Raw genomic sequence first — 22397 nt, 5'->3', positions numbered from 1 at the left:
CAAGGAAACCTATGTATTTCTGAAATGGGAACAAAATATAGAGTTGAGAAGCAGTGGTTATTTGCACATCTCCAAAATTGTGGGTACCCATACTAGCATGTGAATTAGAGGACATTTTTCAAAATGACTTCTTTTTTACACATTTTCTTACATTTGGAAGGCAGAAATGTAAAGAAAGACAATTGGTAATAACCCTTGCTCTACTATTCTTTGTTCCCCCAAGTCTTCCCAAACAAATGGTACCTCACTTGCGAGGGTAGGCCTAGTGCCTGCGACAGAAAACGTCCCAAAACGGAACGTGGACATATCACACTGACCCTTTTTTCGCAGTGTGCCTAGCTGAGGATTTTGGACCCTAGCTCACCCGGTACCTAGGGAAACCTAGCAAACCTATACATTTTTAAAAACTAGACATCCAGGGGAATCCAGGATAGGATGACTTGTGTGGCTCTTTCTGGGTTTTGTTACCCAGAATCCCTGGCAAACTTAAAACTTTGTAAAGAAAAATCCACACAAACATATTGTTTTTATTTCTGTGATGGAAAGTTCTGGAATCTGCGGGAGCCAAAAAAACTACCAACAACCCAGCATTCACCCAAGTAAAATAGTACCTGACTTATGTGGTTAGGCCTATTGCCCACGGCCGGAAACAGCCCAAAACGTACTGTGAAGACTTACAAATGATTGATTACAAAAAGACTTTGTTTTGCGAGGACGACACCTGTGATTTTGATCCCAGACTCAACGGCCATCTAGGGAAACCTACCAAACCCAGATATTTCTGAAACCTAGACACCAGGGAAAGTCAAGGGAGGTGTGACTTGCTTGGATCCCCCAAGGTTTCCTACCCAGAATCCTCTGCAAACCTCAAATTTAGCTGAAATAAATCAAATTTTTCTCATATTTCTGCGTGGGATCACAGCACTGGCACAAATGTCTTACCACCCAGTGTTCCTCTTGGTCTCCAGATAAAAATGATACCTCACTTGTGTGGGTGTCCAATGCAGAATTGTCTAAAAATGTATATAAATCAAAAAATATAGCTCTTAGAGCTCACTGTGCTATCCCCTCAATACCTATGTTTTTGGCCCTTCCCAGTCTCTTCTCCCACCCACACAAGTGAGGTATCATTTTACTCAGGAGACCGCGGGGAATGCTGGGAGAAATTTGTGCCGGAGTGGTGATCCCAGACAGAAATGTGAGGAAAATGTTTGTTTTTAAAGCTAAATTTGAGTTTTGCAGTGGATTCTGGGTAGGAAAACTTTGGGGGATCCATGCAAGCCATACCTCCCTGGACTTCCCCAGGTGTCTAGTTTTCAGAAATATCTGGGTTTGGTAGGTTTCCTTAGATGGCCACCGAGACTGGGACCAAAAAGGCAGGTGACTTTGCAAAACCAGGTTGTTTGGTGATAGATCATTTTGATGTCTCAACAATAAATGTTGGGCTCTTCCATATTACAAGTACTTGGCCCACCCCCAAAAGCGTGGTTCCATTTTTATCGGGAGACCTGGGGGAATGCTTACTTGTAGGAAAATTGTGGTTTTACTGATTCCAGACGATTATGGCTCAGTAATGCAAGGAATATGTGTGACTATAGGCATATTTTAAAGTTTGCATGGCATTGTGGGTAAGAAAACATGTGGGGATTCATGAGAGGCACACCACCCAGTACTACCCATGGTTTTTAGTTTAAAAAAAATATCTCGAGTTGGTAGATTTTTGCCTAGAGACAAACTACACCTTTGCAGAGAAAGACAAACAAGACAAATATTACTGCCTATCCATCTGTTCCTCAAGTACACACACATACTGGTTGGAGTTGGCACGATGGTGAGTAACAGTTTGAAAATTTGGTTTTTTTTAAAAATATTTTTTTTATTAGCAAAAATAAACAATTAGGATAGTAGACTGAGTAAAGCACACAGTTACATGCAACATTATTAATTACAACGTGTTCTTTGGCATTCTTATAATGTTACATAGAGATCATACTTTGTTGACATAACATAACGATCCATATATATATATATATATATATATATATATATATATATATATATATATATAAATATATGTATATCATTGGACTTGAGGATACAGTGTGTTCTTCTTGGTCCCTCCCCTAGCTTCCACTCATGCATTGCTATAATTCACGTGTTCAGCGCTGTGTATTTTATTAACAAGAGATTTTGAAAACATTAAATGCAGTTAATTTTTAAAGGCCACGTCAAGGCTCCAACCTCTTAATATGCCTAACACACATACAATATTCATACTTGACACACACATTCACGGCCACAGGCCCAGCACGTCACAACACTCACATCAACAGAAAACAGAAATACAATGTATACACCCTGGCGGAGAAAGACATAAAAAAAACAAATATTACTTCACAACTAACTATTCATTAAGTACACACACATACTGGTTTGATTTGGAACAAGGGTGAATGAAGGTTCAGAGCGTAAAATTTTATTAACGAGATTTCAGAAAAACAAAATGCACTGTTAATAGTTAAAAGGTTAAAAACCTGAACCAGTGACTCACTGCTTGTGAGCTGTAAAGCCACAGCAAGGCACCAACCTCTTTAGAGCCCATTCACACACCTTTCGTTTGTGACACACACAAGACCATTCACACCGCCAGCCTCTGCCCAGCACCTTACAACATTCACATCACAGACAGCGCCGTTCGAGGGCCCATCACTTTTATCTGCCCACATGACTGACACAGCGATCACACCGGCAGGCAGTTGACTTAGCTTGGCCACCTGCCAAGCGCCAGTATGTGCACACCCCCAGCCAAGCCCCAAACCATGCACACCGCAAGTCAAGTATCAGTCCACGCACACCAGCAGCCAAGCACCAGTCCATTCACACAGCCAGCCACTCCATTCACACTTTTTTTTAACAAATGGTAACACAAACCAATTGGAAGTAGATTAAAAACTAACTACAAACACAACCGCTGTAAAAACGCATTACACTAATGCCAACTGTGAAACGGAATAATAAATATAAAACAATACAGACCAGGTAGTTCACTATTACACTCTTGGTTGCTCACAAAAACTCTTGTGTGTGTGATACAATCTGAAACATATGGGTACACACAGCCCAGGATTAGAAGGACAATCAGCATAGTACATACGACTACTTCTGCATACCTCTTCGCATTCAGACTCTAAATCTCTTACAGTGTTTGGTTTTTTTGGATGTGGGAGGAATTAAATCAGAAAAGTGGCTATCTTTCAATGTAGCTGCATCCTCCACCACCCCACTAGGAACACTTGTCTGTTCTACTACAACGAGGCTTCCTATCACAGACTCCTGAAACTGAACAGAAGTCATCCTTGACGCTGGAGAACAACACAATTAAAGCATTAAAAGTTGCTAAGTTGAAGAGATGGATGGCTAACTTCTTATATCAAATGTAAGCCCTATGAACAGCAGTATAAGGTTCCAACCTCTAATTTACTCTATCTACACCACACATGTGCTTATTGTACTCTACAGTGCACACAGGTTTGCGCACTTTAGCTACCTGGCTCCAAACAGTGACAGGTGAAGTACTTTCATCATGGATGGTAGTCAGCATGTAGACCTCTCTCCTGTCTGAAAATCTCACAGCTAGAAGTTCATCACTACGCAAGGCACTGCACTGTCCTTATCAAGCTTTTTGCAAACAAGCACTTTTGGGTAACCGTTACGGTTAGAGTGGATTGTGCCACAAGCAACAGTGTCCACTTTGAACAATTCCTTAAAAAAATTGTACAGCAGTGTAGAAGTTATCTAGGTACAAAGGGGGGGCCTTTGTTAAAAAGTCCTCCACCAAGTTCCCACACAAATTTCTCACTAACTCCAAAAGTGGACGGACAACCAAAGGTGAGGGGGTCAATAGTTGAATTCCTACCAGTGTACACCCCAAAATTATAGACTTAACTTTTCCTACTCTCAGACAACATATACATCTTAATTCCATAACCTGCCCTCTTGCTAGGAATGTACTGCCCTCGAATAGGACCAAACACTCATCAACAGCTATTTCTTTCCCTGGAGCATAGATGTATGAAAATTGTTCTACAAAGTGATCAAGGACAGGCCGAAACTGCACTGACACAGCAAGGACCAACAATATCCCACTAAAAAATAAAATAAAATTGCACATAAGACGAAACAATACACTTCGTGCACAAATCCAAAAAGAATTTCACACTCAAAACATAAGCTAAATATGATGCTATTATGACACCACTTACAAAAACTTCATGCATGCCAATAATACTCATTTGGAGTACACACTTCCCTGCGGCGGGTGTGCAACCAGTCGCTTGCTACGGGAGCGGTTTCACCTCGGTGGAAACAAGTGGTGGTTACCCCCCTACTGAAAAAGCCCTCCCTTGATCCGGGTTGCCTAAAGAATTTTAGCCCAATCTCGCTACTACCATATCCTACAAAAATTGTAGAGCGGGTGGTGGCAGGCACCCTTTCCAGGCGTCTTGAACTTCACAAGCTCTTGGAGGACGTTCAATTTGGCTTCCGTCCAGCTCACGGCACCGAGACGGCCCTTGTGACCGTGTTGGATGAACTATGCTGGCAGGCAGACAGGGGACAGGCGGGGGTTCTGATCCTGCTTGACCTGTCTGCCGCCTTTGATACGGTGAACCATGACATTTTGCTGGACAGGCTGAGAGAGGTGGGAGTTGCAGGGAAAGCCCTTGGATGGTTTGAGTCCTTTCTCCAGGGTAGGGAACAGGCTGTATCTCTCCCTCCCTTTCAATCTGCCTTCTTTACCATCTTGGATGGTGTCCCTCAAGGATCGTCTGTCAGTCCAATACTCTTTAATGTTTATATGAAGCCCCTAATAGCGATCATCAAGCAGTTTAAGATCAAAACTGTTAATTATGCGGATGACACGCAGCTGATCCTGTCATGGGAGGGGAATGACTCCACCTCCTGGGAGGAATTCTACAACTGTATGAGAGCCACCTCGGAATGGCTGAAAGCCAATTCCCTGCAATTCAATACAGTGAAGACTGAAGTGCTTTATTGCCCCAGGCCTAGGATACATTCTCCTCTACCTAGTACTTTCTGGCCGAAGGACTTCTCACCCCAGATCCAGCCTGTGAAGGTAGTCCGGAATCTGGGTGTGATGTTCAATAGTGACCTCTCCCTGGAGGCTCAGGTTACTAAGGTGGTAGCCAGTTATATGGCCATCCTTCGCCTCTTAAAAAAATCCTACCTCTGCAAACGTCCCTGGCAAGGATAGAGGTGGTGCGTTGCACCGTGCTCAGTAGGATAGACTACTGTAACGCCCTGCTGCTGGAGTCTCCCAGCTATCTCCTGGATAGACTCCAGAGACTGCAGTCGGCAGCTGCCAAACTCGCCTTAGATTGGCCAACCAGATCCTCCTCTTCGGGGGCCCTGGCTCAGTTGCACTGGCTCCCTCTGAAACAACGGGTGATGTTTAAGTCACTTTGTCTGACCTTTAAAGCCCTACATGGGTTAGGCCCGGCTTGCTTTCAAAGGAAATTCTCATGGCATGTGCCGGTCCGCAATCTACGCTCCGCTTCGGCTAGAATGGTGACTGTACCGAGATTTAGAAGATCCAGAGCAGGTGGCCGGTCGTTTAGTGTGGCTGCGGCCAAGCTCTGGAACTCGCTGCCTATTGATTTAAGGAAGATCAACTGCCTTCTCACTTTCAGAAGACAGTTAAAAACCTTGCTCTTTCCCACCCGGGCTTAATCTGTAGTCTGCAACTAATCACATCTTTCCCTTGGGTTTTCCAGCGCCAGGATGCCTCTCGAGGTGGTAGTGCGCTTTATAAGTACAATAAATAAATAAAAATAAATAATCACATCAAACTGTTTTTCTTACCAAACACATGCAAATGCTCAAACTTCAGCCCAACCTCTGCTGAAACCGCAAACAGAAATCACATCAACTGAAACTAAATTTTGCACTAGAATAAAAAGGAAAAATAAAATATTACAATCACATATGCAAATAATGAACCAGTCCACACAAAAACCACAAGCCAAGCTGGGGGCAGATGGGCCTAAAAATATAACCAAAACATTCACTCCGAAAAGGGGATCAGCCCTTGCCCAAGGGGCCTCTCCCCAAAAACAACTTAGTGAAACCAACATCCCTCGTGTCTAGTGGCTTCTGCCACCCTTGGGGGCAGGTGGGCCTAAAAGCATTTGGCCTATTTGCCAACAAGAGGGTCAGAACCGACCAAAGTAACCACCCCCTAAAAGGGGAGCGACCCAACAACAACATTGAGCCATCCCTGGTGTCTAGTGACTTCTGCTCCACTTGAGAGCAGATCGGCCTAAAAACATAAGGCCGATCTGCCCTCAGGGGGGGGCAGAAATGGCCAAAATAATCACCCCATAAAGTGGAGTGACCCTTGCCCATGGGCCTGCTCCCTAACAACCACATTGAAAAAAACACTGGTGTCTAGTGGCTTTTGCCCCAATTGGGGGCAGATGGACCTAAAAACGTATGGCCGATCTACCCGCAAGGGGGAGCAGAAACATCCAAAATAATCACCCACATGAAGGGGAGTAACCCCTGCCAAAGGGGCCGCTCCCCAATATACATTTTTTTTTAAATACCTGTGTATTAATGTGTAATAAAAGAAGAAAAAAACACAAACCAATCTGCCTCCAAGGGGGGCAGAAACGGTCAACATAATTGCTCCCCAAAGGGGAGCGATCCTTCCCTAAGGGGTCCGCTCCCAGCCATTTCAGAAATTGCCTAAAACAAATTCCTGGTGTCTAGTGGGCATTCCTGCTACACGATCGCGACCCCATGTGCGGTCGTGAAGCAGGAATGTTCCAATGAGACATTGGGGGAAAGAAATGAGTTTTCCTTTCCACCAATGTCTCATTGTAACATTTGGTACAAACCCCCTCACTCCCAGGGGAAAACGTACCTGTCTCCCCCAATGCGCTGAAAAGAAATGGTTTCCAGCGCATTGGACAACATCGAATGACGCCAATGTGACGTGGGGTTTGGGGGGACAGCGGAACCACTTCCGCTGCCATCCCTGGTGGGGATGACACGAAGGGCGGCCCACAGGGAAGCACCAGCGCACATGGCCACTGTGGCATCGGACGGCCCCGGCCATCCGTCGCACACAAGGAGTTAACCTACAGGCCCTAGGGACAATTTGTACCATATAATTGGGACTTACATGTAAGTTTAATGTACCAGTTAGTAGTATACACATTTTATCATTCTGAAAGGAGAAGCACAGGCACTTTATCACTGGTTAGAAGGCTATGGTGGACAGAATTATACAGCCAGCAAAAACAGCCAAGGCAACAACATCTGTGGGTACACCACGCAAAAGATGGTCATTACTACAGGGGGGTTCTTTTAGGCATAGAAATTATGGTCAGTACTCTAGAAAGATAAAATAGAGCATATTTACTATAAGTTCTCAAATCTCCTCATCTATTTCAGTAAAACATTAACATGAAGATAAAAACATATACTCCCAACAGCAGTCTGTAATTTATTTCCCTAATAATCAACTGCAGTTTCCCACAATGTTCTAATGAACACTAGAGCGCTAATGTCTAATTTTTTTTGCAGTTTTCAAGTTTTAGTGTTTCACTCGACGTGTTTTTGTTCCTTCTTCCTTTAGCTGGAGTTTTCTGGTGAGTGTGGCAACTCTTTTGTCAGATATGCCTTCCTTATTTGACAAATGCCCTGAGTGTGCCAGGAAGAAGGCCAAATCTGATCCACACAGGGTGTGTATGCTCTGTCTCCCTTTGTCTCATGTCCCTGTGGATTGTGAGATCTGCCAGCAGTTCTCCAACAGGACTCTGAAGGACAGGGAGAAGACTCAGCTCCGTGGACAGGAGCAAGGAAGACAGCAAGGTCAAGGTGGATCTGGGCATGGAGAGGCCTCTTCCTCTGCCCGTACTTTGGCCTCTGGGGGGCTCCCCAGGAAAGAAAAGGCCAGAAAACGACTCAGGTCTACGTCTACGTCGATAGCCTCGACGTCGGCGTCGAGAGGAATGACCACCGTCTGCTCCCCGTCTCCCCAGGGCTCTGGTTCGAAGCGACGTCGACGTCGAGGGGAGTGACATCGAGACCTCGGACGAGGCCGACGTCGAGGACCGCTGCGTTGTCGAGACGCCATCGACGTCGGGAAGGGTCTGAAAGGCACCGGCGCTCGCCGTCGAGGCGACACCGCCTTTCAGCGTCTACTCGACGTTCGTCGTCGAGACGAAGATCTTCGACGAAGGAGACCATCGACGTCGAGAAGAAGATCATCGACGTCGAGAAGACGATCGACGCCGAAGAGGAGGTCAGCGTCGAGAAGGAGAAAATCGACGCCCAGGGGGCGTTCTAAGACCAGGACGGAGTCCCAGGGCTCTGCAGTCATCCTTTCCTCGGCTTTAACGAGCCCACGGTCGCGGCGGCGCCGTCGCTCGTCAACGAGGTCGGCCACCCCCATCAAGGCCGGCGCAGAAAAGAAGGAGAGTGGTAGAGTCTCTGGGCTCGGAGTACTCCCAGACCTTTTAGCCCTCCCGACCCAGGACGCCTACGCCCCGTTGCCCAAGGACCCTCCTCCACGTAATCCTCCGCCTCCTCCCCCTCCTCATAAGCATCCTCCTCCTCTGCCGCCAAGGTCTCTCTCTTTGCCTCATCTCCCGACACCACCTACGGGGCTGCCACGTCCTAGGCTCCCGCCCCAGCCACAGCTCCCTCCGTTACGGCCTGTGGACAGACCAAGGCCACGGAGGTCAAGATCTCGCTCCAGGCGGAGGGACAGATCCAGTAGTGACCGTCGTTCTTCCACACGGTCCAGACGGCACCACAGGAGGGACAGATGCAGGTCCCGCCACACGGACTCGTCCAGTGCCCGGGATTATTCACCTACATTGTCGGACTCCCCTCGGACGAGGGTGTCTCCAGTAGATGACTTTGTCTCCTTCCAAGAGGTGTTGTTACGTGGGGCGGCAAAACTGGGCATTACACTCACGGTGCCCACGCCATCGACTTCAGTCATCTTTGAGACACTGCACAAGAAACAACTGTCTCGCCCATTGTTGCCCTTGGTGCCAGAGCTGGAAGAACCTGCCATGGAGCTCTTCCTCACCCCTGCCTCTACAAAAGCGGAACCTTTCAGGCTGCAAAAGAAATACAGGGCCCCGGACTCAGACCTGGTGTTCCTTCGTTCGGACACTGTACCCGACTCGGTGATAGTGACGGCGGCGAGAAAACAACACACCACTGCCCCGTCGTCGACAGTGCCTCCTGACAAGGAGAGTCGCTTGATGGACTCGGCCGGCAGGAAAGTCTGTGGAACGGCCTCCACTTCTATGAAGGCCGCGAGTGCCTCAGCGCTGTTGGGCCGTTACGACCGGGCCTTATGGGAGTCCCTGCAGCAGTTCCTAGGAGTCCCTGCAGCAGTTCCTGGAACACCTTTCCAGGGATAAAAGGGAGGATTTCCAAGAGATCATTAACGAGGGGATGATGGTCTCTAACCAGGTGATAAGCTGCGGATTCCTCGCTCTTGGCAGCCCACGAGTACTGCCATGGTATCAACCTGCGGCGCCACGCCTGGCTGCGTCTTACATCACTGAAGCCAGAGGCGCAGCAGAGGGTCGCCAACCTGCCGTTTTCAGGAGCGACCCTGTTCGGCAAACATGCGGATGAGGAGATGGCCCGCATGAAGGCGGAGGCTGAAACCCTGACAGCTGTCGGGTTGGAGAAGCCGAAGGAACAGAGGAAGACCTTACGCCCGTTCCAGAGGCGTTATGGTGCGCAGGGCAGAGGGCAAGGTCGGCAGGCTGGACAGCAGCAGCAACAGCAGCAGCAGCAGTACCAGCGGCGGCCACTCCAAAAGCGCCAGAGGGGCAGAGGTGGTCAGCAGTCCTCCTCCGTGAAGAAGGGCCCGGCCGGGTCTAAGCCCTGAGGTGCTACTTCCCCCTCTTCCGTTTCCCGCTCCGGTGGGGGAAGCATTCAAAATTACTTGGCAGAGTGGAGAAAAATTACTCGGGACAAGTGGGTGCTGAATATTGTTTGCAATGGATACAGACTTCGTTTTCTCAGCCCGCCTCCAGCGATTCCACCGGTTTGCTCGCAGTTCCAACTGCGCGAGCTACAGGCGGAGGCAGATACCCTGTTAAGAAAAAGGGCGATAGAAGACGTCCCTCTGTCTCAAAGGGGAAAGGGTCTTTACTCCCGCTTCTTTCTGGTACGCAAGAAAGATAAGAACGAGTTCAGGCCCATTCTGGATTTGCGACAAGCAAACAAGTGGATTCGCAGGGAAAAGATTCACATGCTGTCTTTGTACTTGATTTTCCCTCAACTGCAAAGGGGAGACTGGCTTTGCGCGATAGATCTGCAGGATGCGTACTTCCATGTGCCCATTGCACGGAAACACCGGAAGTTCCTGCGCTTCCAAGTCGGCACCAATCACTACCAATACACCATACTCCCGTTTGGACTGAAGTCTGCGACAGGACTTTTTCAAAGTGCATGGCAGTAGTGGCGGCACACCTGAGAAAGAACAAGGTGTTTGTTTACCCTTACCTGGATGATTGGTTGATCAAAACCTCCACCTTCCAGGAAGCGCAATTACGCTTGCGCCTTGATGCCCTTGGGCTAAGTTGCGCAGTAAAAGACTCCCTTCATTCATTCATTCCCTTCATTCAACAGGACAGCCGTTCTGTTGACTCAGCTGGGGTTGCACATAAACATGTCCAAGTCTGTCCCGACTCCAGTTCAGTGCCTACAGTACTTGGGAGCCTCCATCAATACACTGTCAGCAAGCGTGTCTCCTTCGGAGGAGAGACGCTTATCGGAAGGCTCAGGCTCTCATGGCTGTTCCACCTACAACAGTGAGGACGGTGTCTTCTCTACTGGGGTCGATGGCCTTTTGTATCTTCCTCACTCTGCATGCACGCCTACACATGCGGCCGCTGCAGGAATGTCTGGAGGATCAGTGGGACCAGAGGCGAGGGAACTGGGACGACAGGATACGACTGTCTATGCATGCTCAGCAGTCCCTGAAATGGTGGTGTTCAGCAGAGAACCTCCTCAAGGGGGTTCCGTTCCACAAGGACATCGTGACGGATGCTTCTCTCCACGGCTGGGGAGCGCATTCCGAACAGTTACAGATCCAAGGAACGTGGTCCCCGACGGAGTCCAAGTACCACATCAATTTCCTGGAACTCAGAGCTGTTCACTTGGCACTGAAGGCCTCTCATCTGTCCTTCCAGACCAATTCTCTGCTTGTACAGACGGACAATACGACCACGATGTATTACCTCAACAAGCAGGGGGGCTCGAGATCGCGCACACTGTCACAGGAAGCGCAGGCGATCTGGCACTGGCTGCTAGCCAGAGGACTGACAATCATGGCTTCCCATCTGCCAGGTGTGCAGAATGCTCAGGCGGATGCACTCAGCAGACTGATCCAGGAAAACCACGAGTGGGTCATAAACGACGAAGTACTCTAAGACGCCTTCGCCAGGTGGGGCACTCCAGACGTGGATCTGTTTGCCACCGCCGACAACAGCAAATGCCGAGACTTCGCATCCAGGTATTACCAGCAGGGGTCTCTGGGAAATGCGTTATGGATCAACTGGTCGAACAGTTTTCTGTACGCTTTTCCGCCCATTCCCCTGATTCCGGTGGTGCTCATCAAGCTGTCCCAATCCAGGGCACGGATGATCCTCATTGCTCCGGAATGGACCAGACAGTGGTGGTTCACGGACCTGCTTCACCGGTCTCTCCTTCCTCACATACGGCTGCCGTGCCGGCCGGACCTTCTCACGAAGTTCGGGGGGCAGATGGTGCACCCCAACCTCTCGTCTTTGAGTTTGGCGGCATGGCTCCTGAGATAGTGCAATATGGCCATTTGAATCTTCCTGAAGATTGTATGGACATACTGAAGGAAGCTAAGCGCCCTTCCACTAGGACTTCCTATGCTTACAAGTGGAAGAGGTTCTGCATCTGGTGCACTTCCAAGAACTTTGATCCGACCACATGCAAGGAAGATGTCATCCTTCCATATCTTTTGCATTTGGCGCAGTCTGGCCTTAATTTCCATTCTATTAAGGTTCATCTCGCTGCGCTGACTGCCTACAGGAAATGCCCTTCTCAGACATCCTTTTTCCAGATTCGTGTGATAATGGATTTTTTGGAAGGCTTGAAGAAAGTGTTTCCTCCTGTTCGGCTTCCTTCGCCTTCGTGGGAGCTGAATGTGGTGCTGTCCAGGTTGATGAAGGAGCGTTTTGAACCTATCCATAAGGCTTCTCTGCAGCACCTGTCCTGGAAGGCGGCGTACCTCGTGGCCATTACATCGGCCCGCAGGGTGAGTGAAATTCAGGCATTGTGTTGCCAGGAACCTTATACTGTGTTTCATGCTGCTAAGGTTGTGATGCGTACTCACCCTAAGTTCCTTCCTAAGGTGATTTCTGATTTTCATGTTAACCAGATTATAACTTTACCTACGTTTTTTCAGAATCCTTCCACTCCAGCGGAAAGGTCTCTCCATTCCCTGGATGTCAGAAGGGTGTTGAAATTCTATCTGGATAAAACCAAGGATATTCGTAGGTCAGACCAATTGTTTATCAAATATGGGTAGGTCCGGACTGGTCTTGCTACCTCTAAACAGTCCATCTCTCGGTGGATTGTGTCCTGTATCCAGTTGTGTTATCAAAAGGCTAATAAGACCTTAGGGGGTAAGCCTAAGGCTCAATTCACCAGGGGCAAAGCGGCTACACCAGCTTTGCTCCGTAATGTTCCCATTGCAGACATCTGCAGGGCTGCCAGTGGAAGTGGGTCCATACCTTTGCGAAGCACTACTGTCTGGACTCTGATGCCAGAGCAGATGCTCAGGTTGGGCAGGCTTCGTAACGCAATCTGTTTGCACAGTAGTGGTGTTGTCTTTTTCCTCCACCGCCGATTTGGTTGTAGGGATGGGCTTGCCATTCTATTCACTAGATTAGGACTATACACAGAGATCCCCTACTACAGAAGGAGTTCTGTAGTAGGGGTATCTCTGTAATAGTCATAAGCGCCCGACCTCCTCCCTGGTGGAGAAAATGATGAAGTATTGAATGCTACAGGTCTATCTTTATACACCTCCAAAAAGAACTGAAAGTGGAGGGAGTTGCCGTGCATTCTGGGATACCGAGAGTTCTGGAAAGTTTCCTTAAAGGCACGGTATCCCTTTTTAAGCCACATAATGGCAGCCTATGGGGGGCTTGTCTGTCCATCCCTTCCTCTCTATCATTCCAAGGATTTTGTGGAGAGGGAAGTTTCTCTTTGGGTGAAACTTGGCAGGCTGTGTTGGATATGATGTTGGTGGAATATCCTTTGCATTTCTAGTTGAAGTACTGGACAGTGTAGCCTTACAGGTATAGGCTGCATTATTTGTCTTTAATTCTCTCTTAAGTGTCTATGCAGGACTGCACAGAAGACTGCTTAAGAGATTATTTTTGATTGCTCCGGGGTCCCCGCACATGAGCGGGACTATTCCCTAGATTATGACTATAACAGAGATACCCCTACTACAGAACTGGAGTTACAGGTAAGAAACTACTCCATCTCTCCTTTGACCGATTCTGTCCTCTGAGTTTCTCTCCACCCCAAGGCCTCCGGGGTGTACCGGTACCATGCTCCCATCCTCTACAAAGCCTGTGACTCTTTCTGGGGTTCTTACTTGTCCTTCTCGGTACTGAAGATTAATGCAAGATACTCCGCGATCTTCTGTTGCTGCTCCGCACCGCGGCCGAAAACTCAACGACTTCCGGCCTCTGGTGACACAATTTACGCCGTTCGGGTAGAGACGTTTTATTATATGGACATTATAAGGAACTACAAGTACCAGACTTTTTTGCAAACTGTTTTATTACTGACACGAACTCGCTACGCAAAAGAAATGCCATAATTGTTTTTTGTATTTCTAAATTTTCTATTAAATATGTAAAACAGAAAAATCGCACATCAGTGCTGCCATGATTAAAACGTGCATCATGTGAGAAAGGAGCTGTATTACTGAGAAAGCCTTTTCTGTTTCTGTTGCCAGTTTATGTTATAACTTCAGTCAGCTCGCCTAGCTCCGTTTGTGCACCGTCGCGATGCGCGTCTCCGTCTACCCGGAAGTGGCTTGCCGTTCTGGTGCGCACACACAGTAAGAAGAGGCCAAGGAAGGAAGGAAGGAAGGGATCGTCTTAATGGTGAGTGAGTCCTAAAAGAAGAGGTTCTGTCCGTATCGGCAAGGCCGCTCTTCTGCACGTCTCTCGCTTTGCCCCCTCCCCCAAGCTCCTTTAAAAAAAAAAAAAAAAACATCGATCTCTTCTCTTTATGGGGCCATGTGTTTCGAATTAGAAACAGATGGCCCCATAAAGATAAGAAAGTGCTTTGCGACAGCAGCAAAGCAGGCAACGCAGTCCGGATCGGAGGCGAAAGAGCGTCAACAAAAAACCCTCATTTCGGGGGGATATGGATGTGGCCATGTTCACGGAAAGGGCGGTGTTCAGCAGCTGGGGTTGCCCAAAAAATTGAAGAAAATCTGGGGGCATGGAATACCTACAGAGGCAATATCTGCGACCCACCATCCGATAATGAGGATGATAGTTCAGATTCAGAATAAGCCCATGAAAGCACGACGAGCTGTGAAAAGTCTGACCTCAACTGTTAGAATACTGTGTGTTTGTGACTTCATTGTATTGGAAACTTTTTCTAGCGGGAAGATATTGTGCAAAATGTATTGTGTATGCTTACAAAAGTTATGCTATAAATATGCAAAAACGAATAAAAATATATATTTTTTTTTTTAAAACCCTCATTTGCCGTGGCAGGCTACCGTTTATAAAAAACGGTGACGCCAGCCAATGGAAATGATGTGTGGGGCTTCGAGTCCTTTTCTGAAAACCCCTCATCCAAAAAATCTCTCGCTGAGCGACAGCGCATTGTGCTGCAACGCCCGGCGAGACCTAAAAAACAAAGGCAACAAACCTTCTCCATTTACACACTTAGGATCTAGAATAACATGCTATTTTTCATTAGGACTGTCCGAACATTTAGAAAAGAGCTGAAGACGCACATCTGTAAAAATGAAATGACAACAAAGTAATAGTCCATTTTCAGCTTCCCCACGATTACTTGTTGGCTGTACCACAACTTTTTACCCTGTACAGTGCTCCTCTGCCTTTTGGCTGCTAGGTTTGCGCTATAAAACAAGCATTTGCAAAGCAATAGGTCTCGCATTAGGAAAGTGTGAGCTATTGGTATTGTAAATGACAAATTTTTTAAATATGTGTTGGCTTTGAAAATATATAAATTAATAGCATTGTTATTCACAAAGCCAATAGCTTACACTTTCCTAATGCGAGTCCTACTGGCTATGGCAATGCTTGTTGGTAGCAAGCAAGGACAGTGCTTTAGTAAGCCACCTATCTAATTTAAGGAGGCAGTCTATCAGTCTGTTTGTTAATGATGGTCAGAAAATTAATAATTAGTACGATTTGTAATGGGTCTGGTCAGATGGTGTGCTATTATAATACGACCACTTTATAAGAAAGGTGGTGGAAAGTTTGTGTTGTGTAAAAAAAAAAATTTAAACGAAAGACTTTACTTCATTGGGGAATTTTGAGGTAAGGAATTTGAAAGTATATGTTTATCAGGTAGGGTGATTTTTTTAAGAGGCTAGAGAGAAAGGACTGTCTGGGAGCTCAGCCTCGTGGCCTTAAAGCAGCTCAGCGTACTTTGTAAAATTTTCAGTCGGCAGCCTGCTTGCTTCCCATTGTTATGGATTTAGACGCCTGCATTAAATAGTGTTCTCAGAGAGGCGCTTCCCAGCTCCGCGGACCTCTTTCCTCGTTTTATACCTTGGAATGAGGGGCCGCTGGGTGAGTCTGCCGCAGCTCTCAGCAGTAGGTGCACTTGCACACCGAGCTTCCTGTCCATCTTTCCAGGTTTCTCCTCACCTTATTGGCAATGTACTTGGGAGGCTGAGAAGCATCAAAACATGGGCTGTAATCTGAAACAAACCTAAACAGAGGAGTGCCCTTCCGCCCTTCCGGCTTTGCTTTACCCGGGCGCCTAATCGTCAGCCTCAGCATCGCCCCCAGGAAGTCGCCTCGCGATATTTCCTCTGCCAGTGCGCCCCAGCCCCATCAGAGCCTCACCCCCCAGGAGGCACCAGAGGCAGGGCACAGGCCTGCAGCTGTGGACTACTGCCGTGCACATCTGGATGGAGCCACCGCTGGAGTGGGGCGGGTCTGACAGACTCCACCTCAAGCTCCTGTGCCGGGACAGGAGCAGTGGGGGGCTTGGGGTAGTACTCCTGTCCCGTGCAAGGGGCGACCAGTGGGCACCCTCGCGGTAGGGACATCCAGTCTGTTAAGGAACAATGGGAGGGGTATTATTTAATTTATTTATTTATTTTATGCGTTTTTTATAGCGCGGACTTTACCCGAAGGTGTCAGAGCGCTTCACAATAGTAGTGAAACATGAGGAAAAATTACAAGTCAGCATGTTACAAAAGCAAACGTTACGTTACATAAGGCAATAGTGGCAAATGTGCATGTATCCAGAGCAAACAAAATACAAGAGGTAGCAAACGATACGTTACAAGAGGAAACAAGCCGCGCTGTGGGCTGAATGACAACGGAGTGAAAACAGGCGTCTTCATTAGGCATGAGTCCAAAGACACATGGGGAGGCGCGGCTGCTGCGGTCACTCTCTCGCGGTTTATTAAAGAGCCACACGTGACGACCCAGCTGCGGGCCCTTCTCAAGCTCAGCGACAGAGTTTGAAGGCAGCAGCTACAAATTAGAAATGTCTATTTTTTTATTTACATGTGTCTGGGGATGCATGTAATTTATTTTCCTGCGAGTTGAGCAGAGCTGGGGCTCACGGACAGCTGAGTGAAAACAGGCACCTTGATTAGGCATGAGTCCGAAGACTGGCGTAGAGGCACGGTTGCAGGGTAGCTCTATCTTGTGGTTGATTAAAGAGAGCCACACCCGACGAATCGACTGCGGGTTGTTAACCCACAGACCACGAAGGGCACCAGAGCCCGGCAGGAGGAGGTGTTGGAGTGCGACAAAGCAACTTCCTGAGCAGCAGAGTGAAACCATGACAGAAAAAGTAGCATTTGGAAGACGAGACATCAAGTCCAATCCCCGTTAGAGGAAATCCAAAAACAAAACCTAGCAACTGGAAGTTCGGCAGCGTGAAGCCGGTCGTGGGGCGGGACTTCCGCCTTCTGCGTGAAGCCCGCATCCACGGAGTGCCAGAGAGCAGCATTGGTGACGTGGGCGGGGCTCCCATGCCTGAGGGAGAGCCCCGCGGTGGCTGCCGAAGTCAGGAGTGGCGGCGATGCGGTGAGTGGGGCTTAGTTGTAAGGGGGGGGCGGGGGTGTGTGTCTGTGTGTGTGTGTGCAGGGGGGGTAGGGGGCTGCGGCGGGTGTATGCGTGCTTGTCTGTGTGTGCGTGTCTGTATGTGTGTGTGTGTGCAGGGGGTTTGGGGGGGCGACAGCGTGTGTATGTGTGCGCGCGCCTGTGTGTGTGTGTGTGCAGGGGGTGGGGGCTGGGTGTGTGTGTGTGTGCGCCATGTTTGCATGCAAGCCAAGCGAAAGCAGGGGCTGTGTGTGCGTCTGCGCAAGCGCGTGTCAGAGGCGCGCTCCCGTGGTCAAAACTGAGACTGGAAAAGCGCGTGTCCGACTCGTGTCTACATTCCCAGAAACGGACAGCAATAGGTCTCGAGCAGACCCTGCTCGACCTAAAAACACACACATACATACAAGTGGAGGATGCATGGCCTGGTCAAGGAAAAGTAATTTTAAATTCCTAGTTTTCCTGTGAGGATGAGCGCTTGTCAGCAGAGCTAAATTTAGAATAATAGTTAGAAGACGCAGCCCAGGACTCTCATCCTTCTTCAAGACAGAAAGAGCTCAGAGGGCATTTTTGTTCCCCAAACCAATCCTTCTACTTTGAATAGCTTGGTGCGTTGCTGTGATCAATCAAAGAAAGACTGTTCACCTTCTGCAACAGTCTTGTTATTCTTCAACCTATGAGAATGGTAGGTGCTGCCGCTTTGAGGACATTAAAATGATGATCTTCCCAGAGAGTTACAGAACTACGCTAGTTTTTTAGGCCATTAATCAGAAGATCTGTTCGCTCAGTATTAGTATATGTTGATCTACCAGGCAAATCTCAGAGTTGTTCATGGTGAGCAAAACTTTTGTTTCTTTTTTTTACAGACCTAGATAGTGTGTGGGACTAATTAGAAATGCGTGCTAGACCACGACAAAACCTAGGCAGGTATGTCGTCCAAAGTCTATTTTCGTCGGTAATGAGTATGACTGATATGCATTAGATATACCAGCAGAGGTGGCAGTTCCTGTCCAGAAGACACAGATTCCCTGGAGGACAGCAATCTGAGGGCCGTGGCAACCCAAGAATTATCTTCGATCCATACAAATAGCAGTGCAGAAGGGGCAAAATTAAACATGTGGGGCCTGTCAAAGTTCAATCTGGGGCTATGGTGTATGTCAAATCACTTGCATAACGCAATACTGGCCAAATCGTCTCTGCTCTCAAGTAATAAGGACAGACACCATTGATCAAACCTATTTCAGTTAAGCTGAAAACTGTTTAGTTTACAGAGAGCTATAACCAATAATGTGGCAAAGCAAAAGCTTAAGTTTGATAAGGATTGAAATGGAAAGATCACAAGTGTAACGTGCACGAATCAAGGCAAGTTTGTCACGCTTCCGGAAGAAGACAAAATGAAACAAGGAGCTCTTTATTAAATATGTATATATGTCTTTAAATAATGCAAGAGATCAGATTCAGTATGAAGCTGAATTGGTAAAGAATTTCAGATTTTTGCTGCTACACAAGTTAAATAAGGTGTCCCCAAATCTGGCAGTTCTTGTCTTTGGGATTGACACAAAATGGTGCACAGTAGAGTGCAAAGTGTGACTGTGTTTACAATGCAAGTGCCTTGCCAAGACATTTGGGAGATTGCATATCGAATAGTTTGTGTGTTTATACTGGAACTGTAAGGATGGTTCTCGACATTTATGCAGCAGATGGTGAAAGGATGGCAGAGCTCATATTGTGCATCATCCACAGAGCTTTCCACAGAAAATGACAACTGTACCTTCCAATTAAATGCAAGCAATAAGAACAAAGTAGGACACTGCGCTCCAGGCCTGCACCACGGATCACCATACCATCTTACTATAAGAAATCCATTGGAACCACTACTTTCTACAAGCATTACAACTCACTACAAGCCAAGATACAAAGCATCCAAGATCATTTACTGTTCAGAAGAGAGGAGAAATCATGGATGTTTAAAGTTAACTACACCTTCCCTGAGAAATAACACGGAACAATATTCCCTCATATCAGTAAAACATGTATTTGGAACTGTCTCTGTCAAATACAGGACAGATATCATACTATATATCAGTGCCCTACTTAGGAACAGAAACAAAAAGATATTTCAGGAGCCCCTCTGTTAAAGGAAAAGCTAATAGAAGTGAAACAGTACAATGATATCTTCACCAAATTTTATAAGTCTTCATATGCACTCCTGGAAGTCTTTTTGGTGGCACAGAATACCAGAACCTTATTCTTGACTATGAGGGAAGCCATTATAAATGTGAACTCAAAACCACACAAGGAACCATATTAGTTACATAGACCGATTTCATTTATCATATGGATATATTCTCTTGTATTCTGGCGAATTTGTAGAACGCATAACTACCCAACGGTCGTCCCAGCGCCCGGAAGAACACGTCTGCCACAGGAAGCAGTGGACATCCCTAAAAGAGAAAAAAAGAAAAGAAAAAAGATTGACTAAAAGAGAAAGGTCTTTGAGTATTTCCTAAAACTAAGTTCTGACTCGTTCATTCTGAGCTCTACTAGGAGGGCATTCCAGAGTTTGGTGGCTAAGTAGGCAAACAAGCACCCCCCACTCTTTTCCTTCTTGATCCTATGGACCAGCAACAACCTTGGTCTCCTGAAGAAAAAAGTATTGGGTAAAATTCCTGCCACTAGGGCAGTTTTTCATTCCATCCAGAACATATTCAGTTGGGCAGGTTAGCACAAGGTTTCATCACTCACAAAACATGTTTAGTTAATGCTAGAGTGACATGAAGGTTACATACAGATCTCTCAAGCGCAAGCATTTAACTCACTGGAGGAATGTGTTGATTGATAAGTGAGTGAATATGTAAGTTCTGGCACCGTTCTTACTTGGTTAATATTCCACTTCAGTATCTTGAAAACCCTTCTGCTGTCATCAGGAACCAGCAGTTTGTGTTGATTCTTTGGTTTTCTGCGCATTTAGAAGCAGCAGTAGATTGATGTTATTTGGAGCAGCACAGCCTACGTAACATGCTCTATACAAGCAAACTGCTGCTTATCTCTTCAAAGCGTTTTTGAATTCATGCTCTCCAGACGCTATACAATCCCAGTGTCTGTATTATATCTTTTTAAAATGTTGATGGTCGCCACTGCTGGAATTTTCTATTGAATAGTCTGTCAAGGACCACTCAACTCCCATCCCAATTCTGAAAGCGTGGGCACATACTTCCAGCCTTCTGTCGGGTGATCCTTCCACGCAGCCAAAGTTTGGGTGGGTTCCTGTTTGTTTCCACTTTGCAGATGACAACAGTCAGAGTACACAGACTCAACAGGTGTTTTCACTCCTGCAATGAATGGATAGTTTAAATAATGTATTGAAAGAAAGAAGACCTGCGCAGGAAGACAGCAGACAAGACAGGAGCTGCTGCTGTTCATTTTAAATGAAGTTTTTCGATTGGGCCAAGAGGACTACAATTGAAAGAGAGTAATAATAACCACATCCCCCACATCGAGTGAACCTTGGTGGGGTCTGGGATGTCATTTTACATAACTAATACCGTTTTGGACACGCTATATGCGTCTTTGAAAACATTGAAGGATGTCTTTTGGTCTGTTTTAGTCCTGAGGAAGACCCACTATGATGTATAGTGAATAACACTTGATCACAGGGTCGAAACGTAGACGAAATTACGTTATGTCCTATGTCAGCTATCCTTGAAATTATGTAAAGAAGATATAAGGATAAACCGAACAAAACATTTTTGGGACATTTTGATTATTTGTAGTTCCAAGCTCTCATGTTTGTGTATGTGATCTCCAGGAGATTTGTAATTTTCACTATGTATATGTGAATGTGATATATTGTTCTTTGTGTTCTCTGGGCAGCCATTGAAAAGATAAATATCAAAAGCGTTAGATGTACATGTTTTGATATATGAACAATAATGTATTTAAAACAAGTTAATGGTTTTGTTGTGTCAATGGTTTTTGTAAAACATTTGTCTTTAAAGATTTGTGTTTTTTGAGTAGGAGAAGTTTCACACATACTTGAGGGATCGTTTATAGGCCCTTTTAGTATTAAAGGTTTAATAAAAAACATTATTTTACAATTCCTCTTTGAGAAGATTTTGTTCACCTGACATAACTGTTTGTAGCTAATAACTGCATACCCAGATTCTGAGGGACACAGGGTAACCCCAGTATATTTAATGCCAATTTAAGGAAGTAAGCACTGCAGATCATTGCCTGGCAACTAGCGAGTTAGAGGGTTCTCTCGCAGCATTCCAGTTCACACCTGGCCTCCCTCTGTTCCGCACCTTTTGTTTCTTCTTGCGTTTGTTCACTGGGTCCCTCTCCTTGTGAGCTCATTTTCAAGAGTTCCCTCTGCAAGCTCCAGACGATACAGAATACCACCACCAGACTCTTCCTTGCCATCCCCCGACACGAACACATCAGCCAACACCTACGAAGGCTCCACTGGCTCCCCGTGGAGAAAAGTCACCTTCAAGATCCTCACACACATGTCTACACAACACCGGACCCAAATACCTCAACGACAGAATCAACTTCCATGTACCCAAAAGAAACCTCCGATCCTCCAACCTCGCACTCGCCGAAACCCTGTGCATCCATAGAGCAAGAACAGGCGTAAGATCCTTCTCCCACATTGCGGCCAAGACCTGGAACGAGCTCCTGGCAGACATCAGACGCGCCCCCTCCTCAACACCTTCAGGAAGGCTCTCAAGACCTGGCTCTTCGGCTATTCAGAGCTGAAAGTCCCAGAAGTGGGACATTAGGTACAAAGTTTCATAGGTGTATTCTATTTTCACTCGATGGGGAGGCAGTGGGTTAACATCCGAATGCCCTCCAGTGTACGTCTCTAGGACTCTTTGGTATGGTGGCTGTTATTTGAGTTTCTAGGGATATTTTGGTTGATACCTTTCACAAATGGAAAGCAGGTGCTAGAATCATCAGTTATGCTATTACCAGCCTTTGAAAGGTTTTCAGATATGGCAATGCGCACAG

General features: G+C 46.8%; 1 protein-coding gene across 2 annotated transcripts in view; it reads left to right on the top strand.

The window, feature by feature from the left end:
• PIGL (phosphatidylinositol glycan anchor biosynthesis class L) overlaps nt 1-22397 on the top strand; it is a 450063-nt gene that overhangs the window by 73274 nt on the left and 354392 nt on the right. Inside the window, exon 3 of one of the 2 annotated variants that reach the window (XM_078679986.1) lies at nt 14069-14206. The exons of the other annotated variant lie outside the window; for it this stretch is intronic. Within the exon in view, the coding sequence (XP_078536112.1) occupies nt 14069-14099 (31 nt within the window). The 3' untranslated portion in view covers nt 14100-14206. Of the gene's footprint in view, nt 1-14068; nt 14207-22397 lie in introns of those variants that run through there. 2 annotated transcript variants of the gene reach the window in all.

The sequence above is a fragment of the Lissotriton helveticus genome, chromosome 3_1 (genome assembly GCF_964261635.1).
Source record: "Lissotriton helveticus chromosome 3_1, aLisHel1.1, whole genome shotgun sequence".
NCBI classification, from domain to species: Eukaryota; Metazoa; Chordata; class Amphibia; order Caudata; family Salamandridae; genus Lissotriton; species Lissotriton helveticus.
Note: the sequence above shows the minus strand (reverse complement) of the source record. Positions and strands in the feature narration are given on the sequence as shown.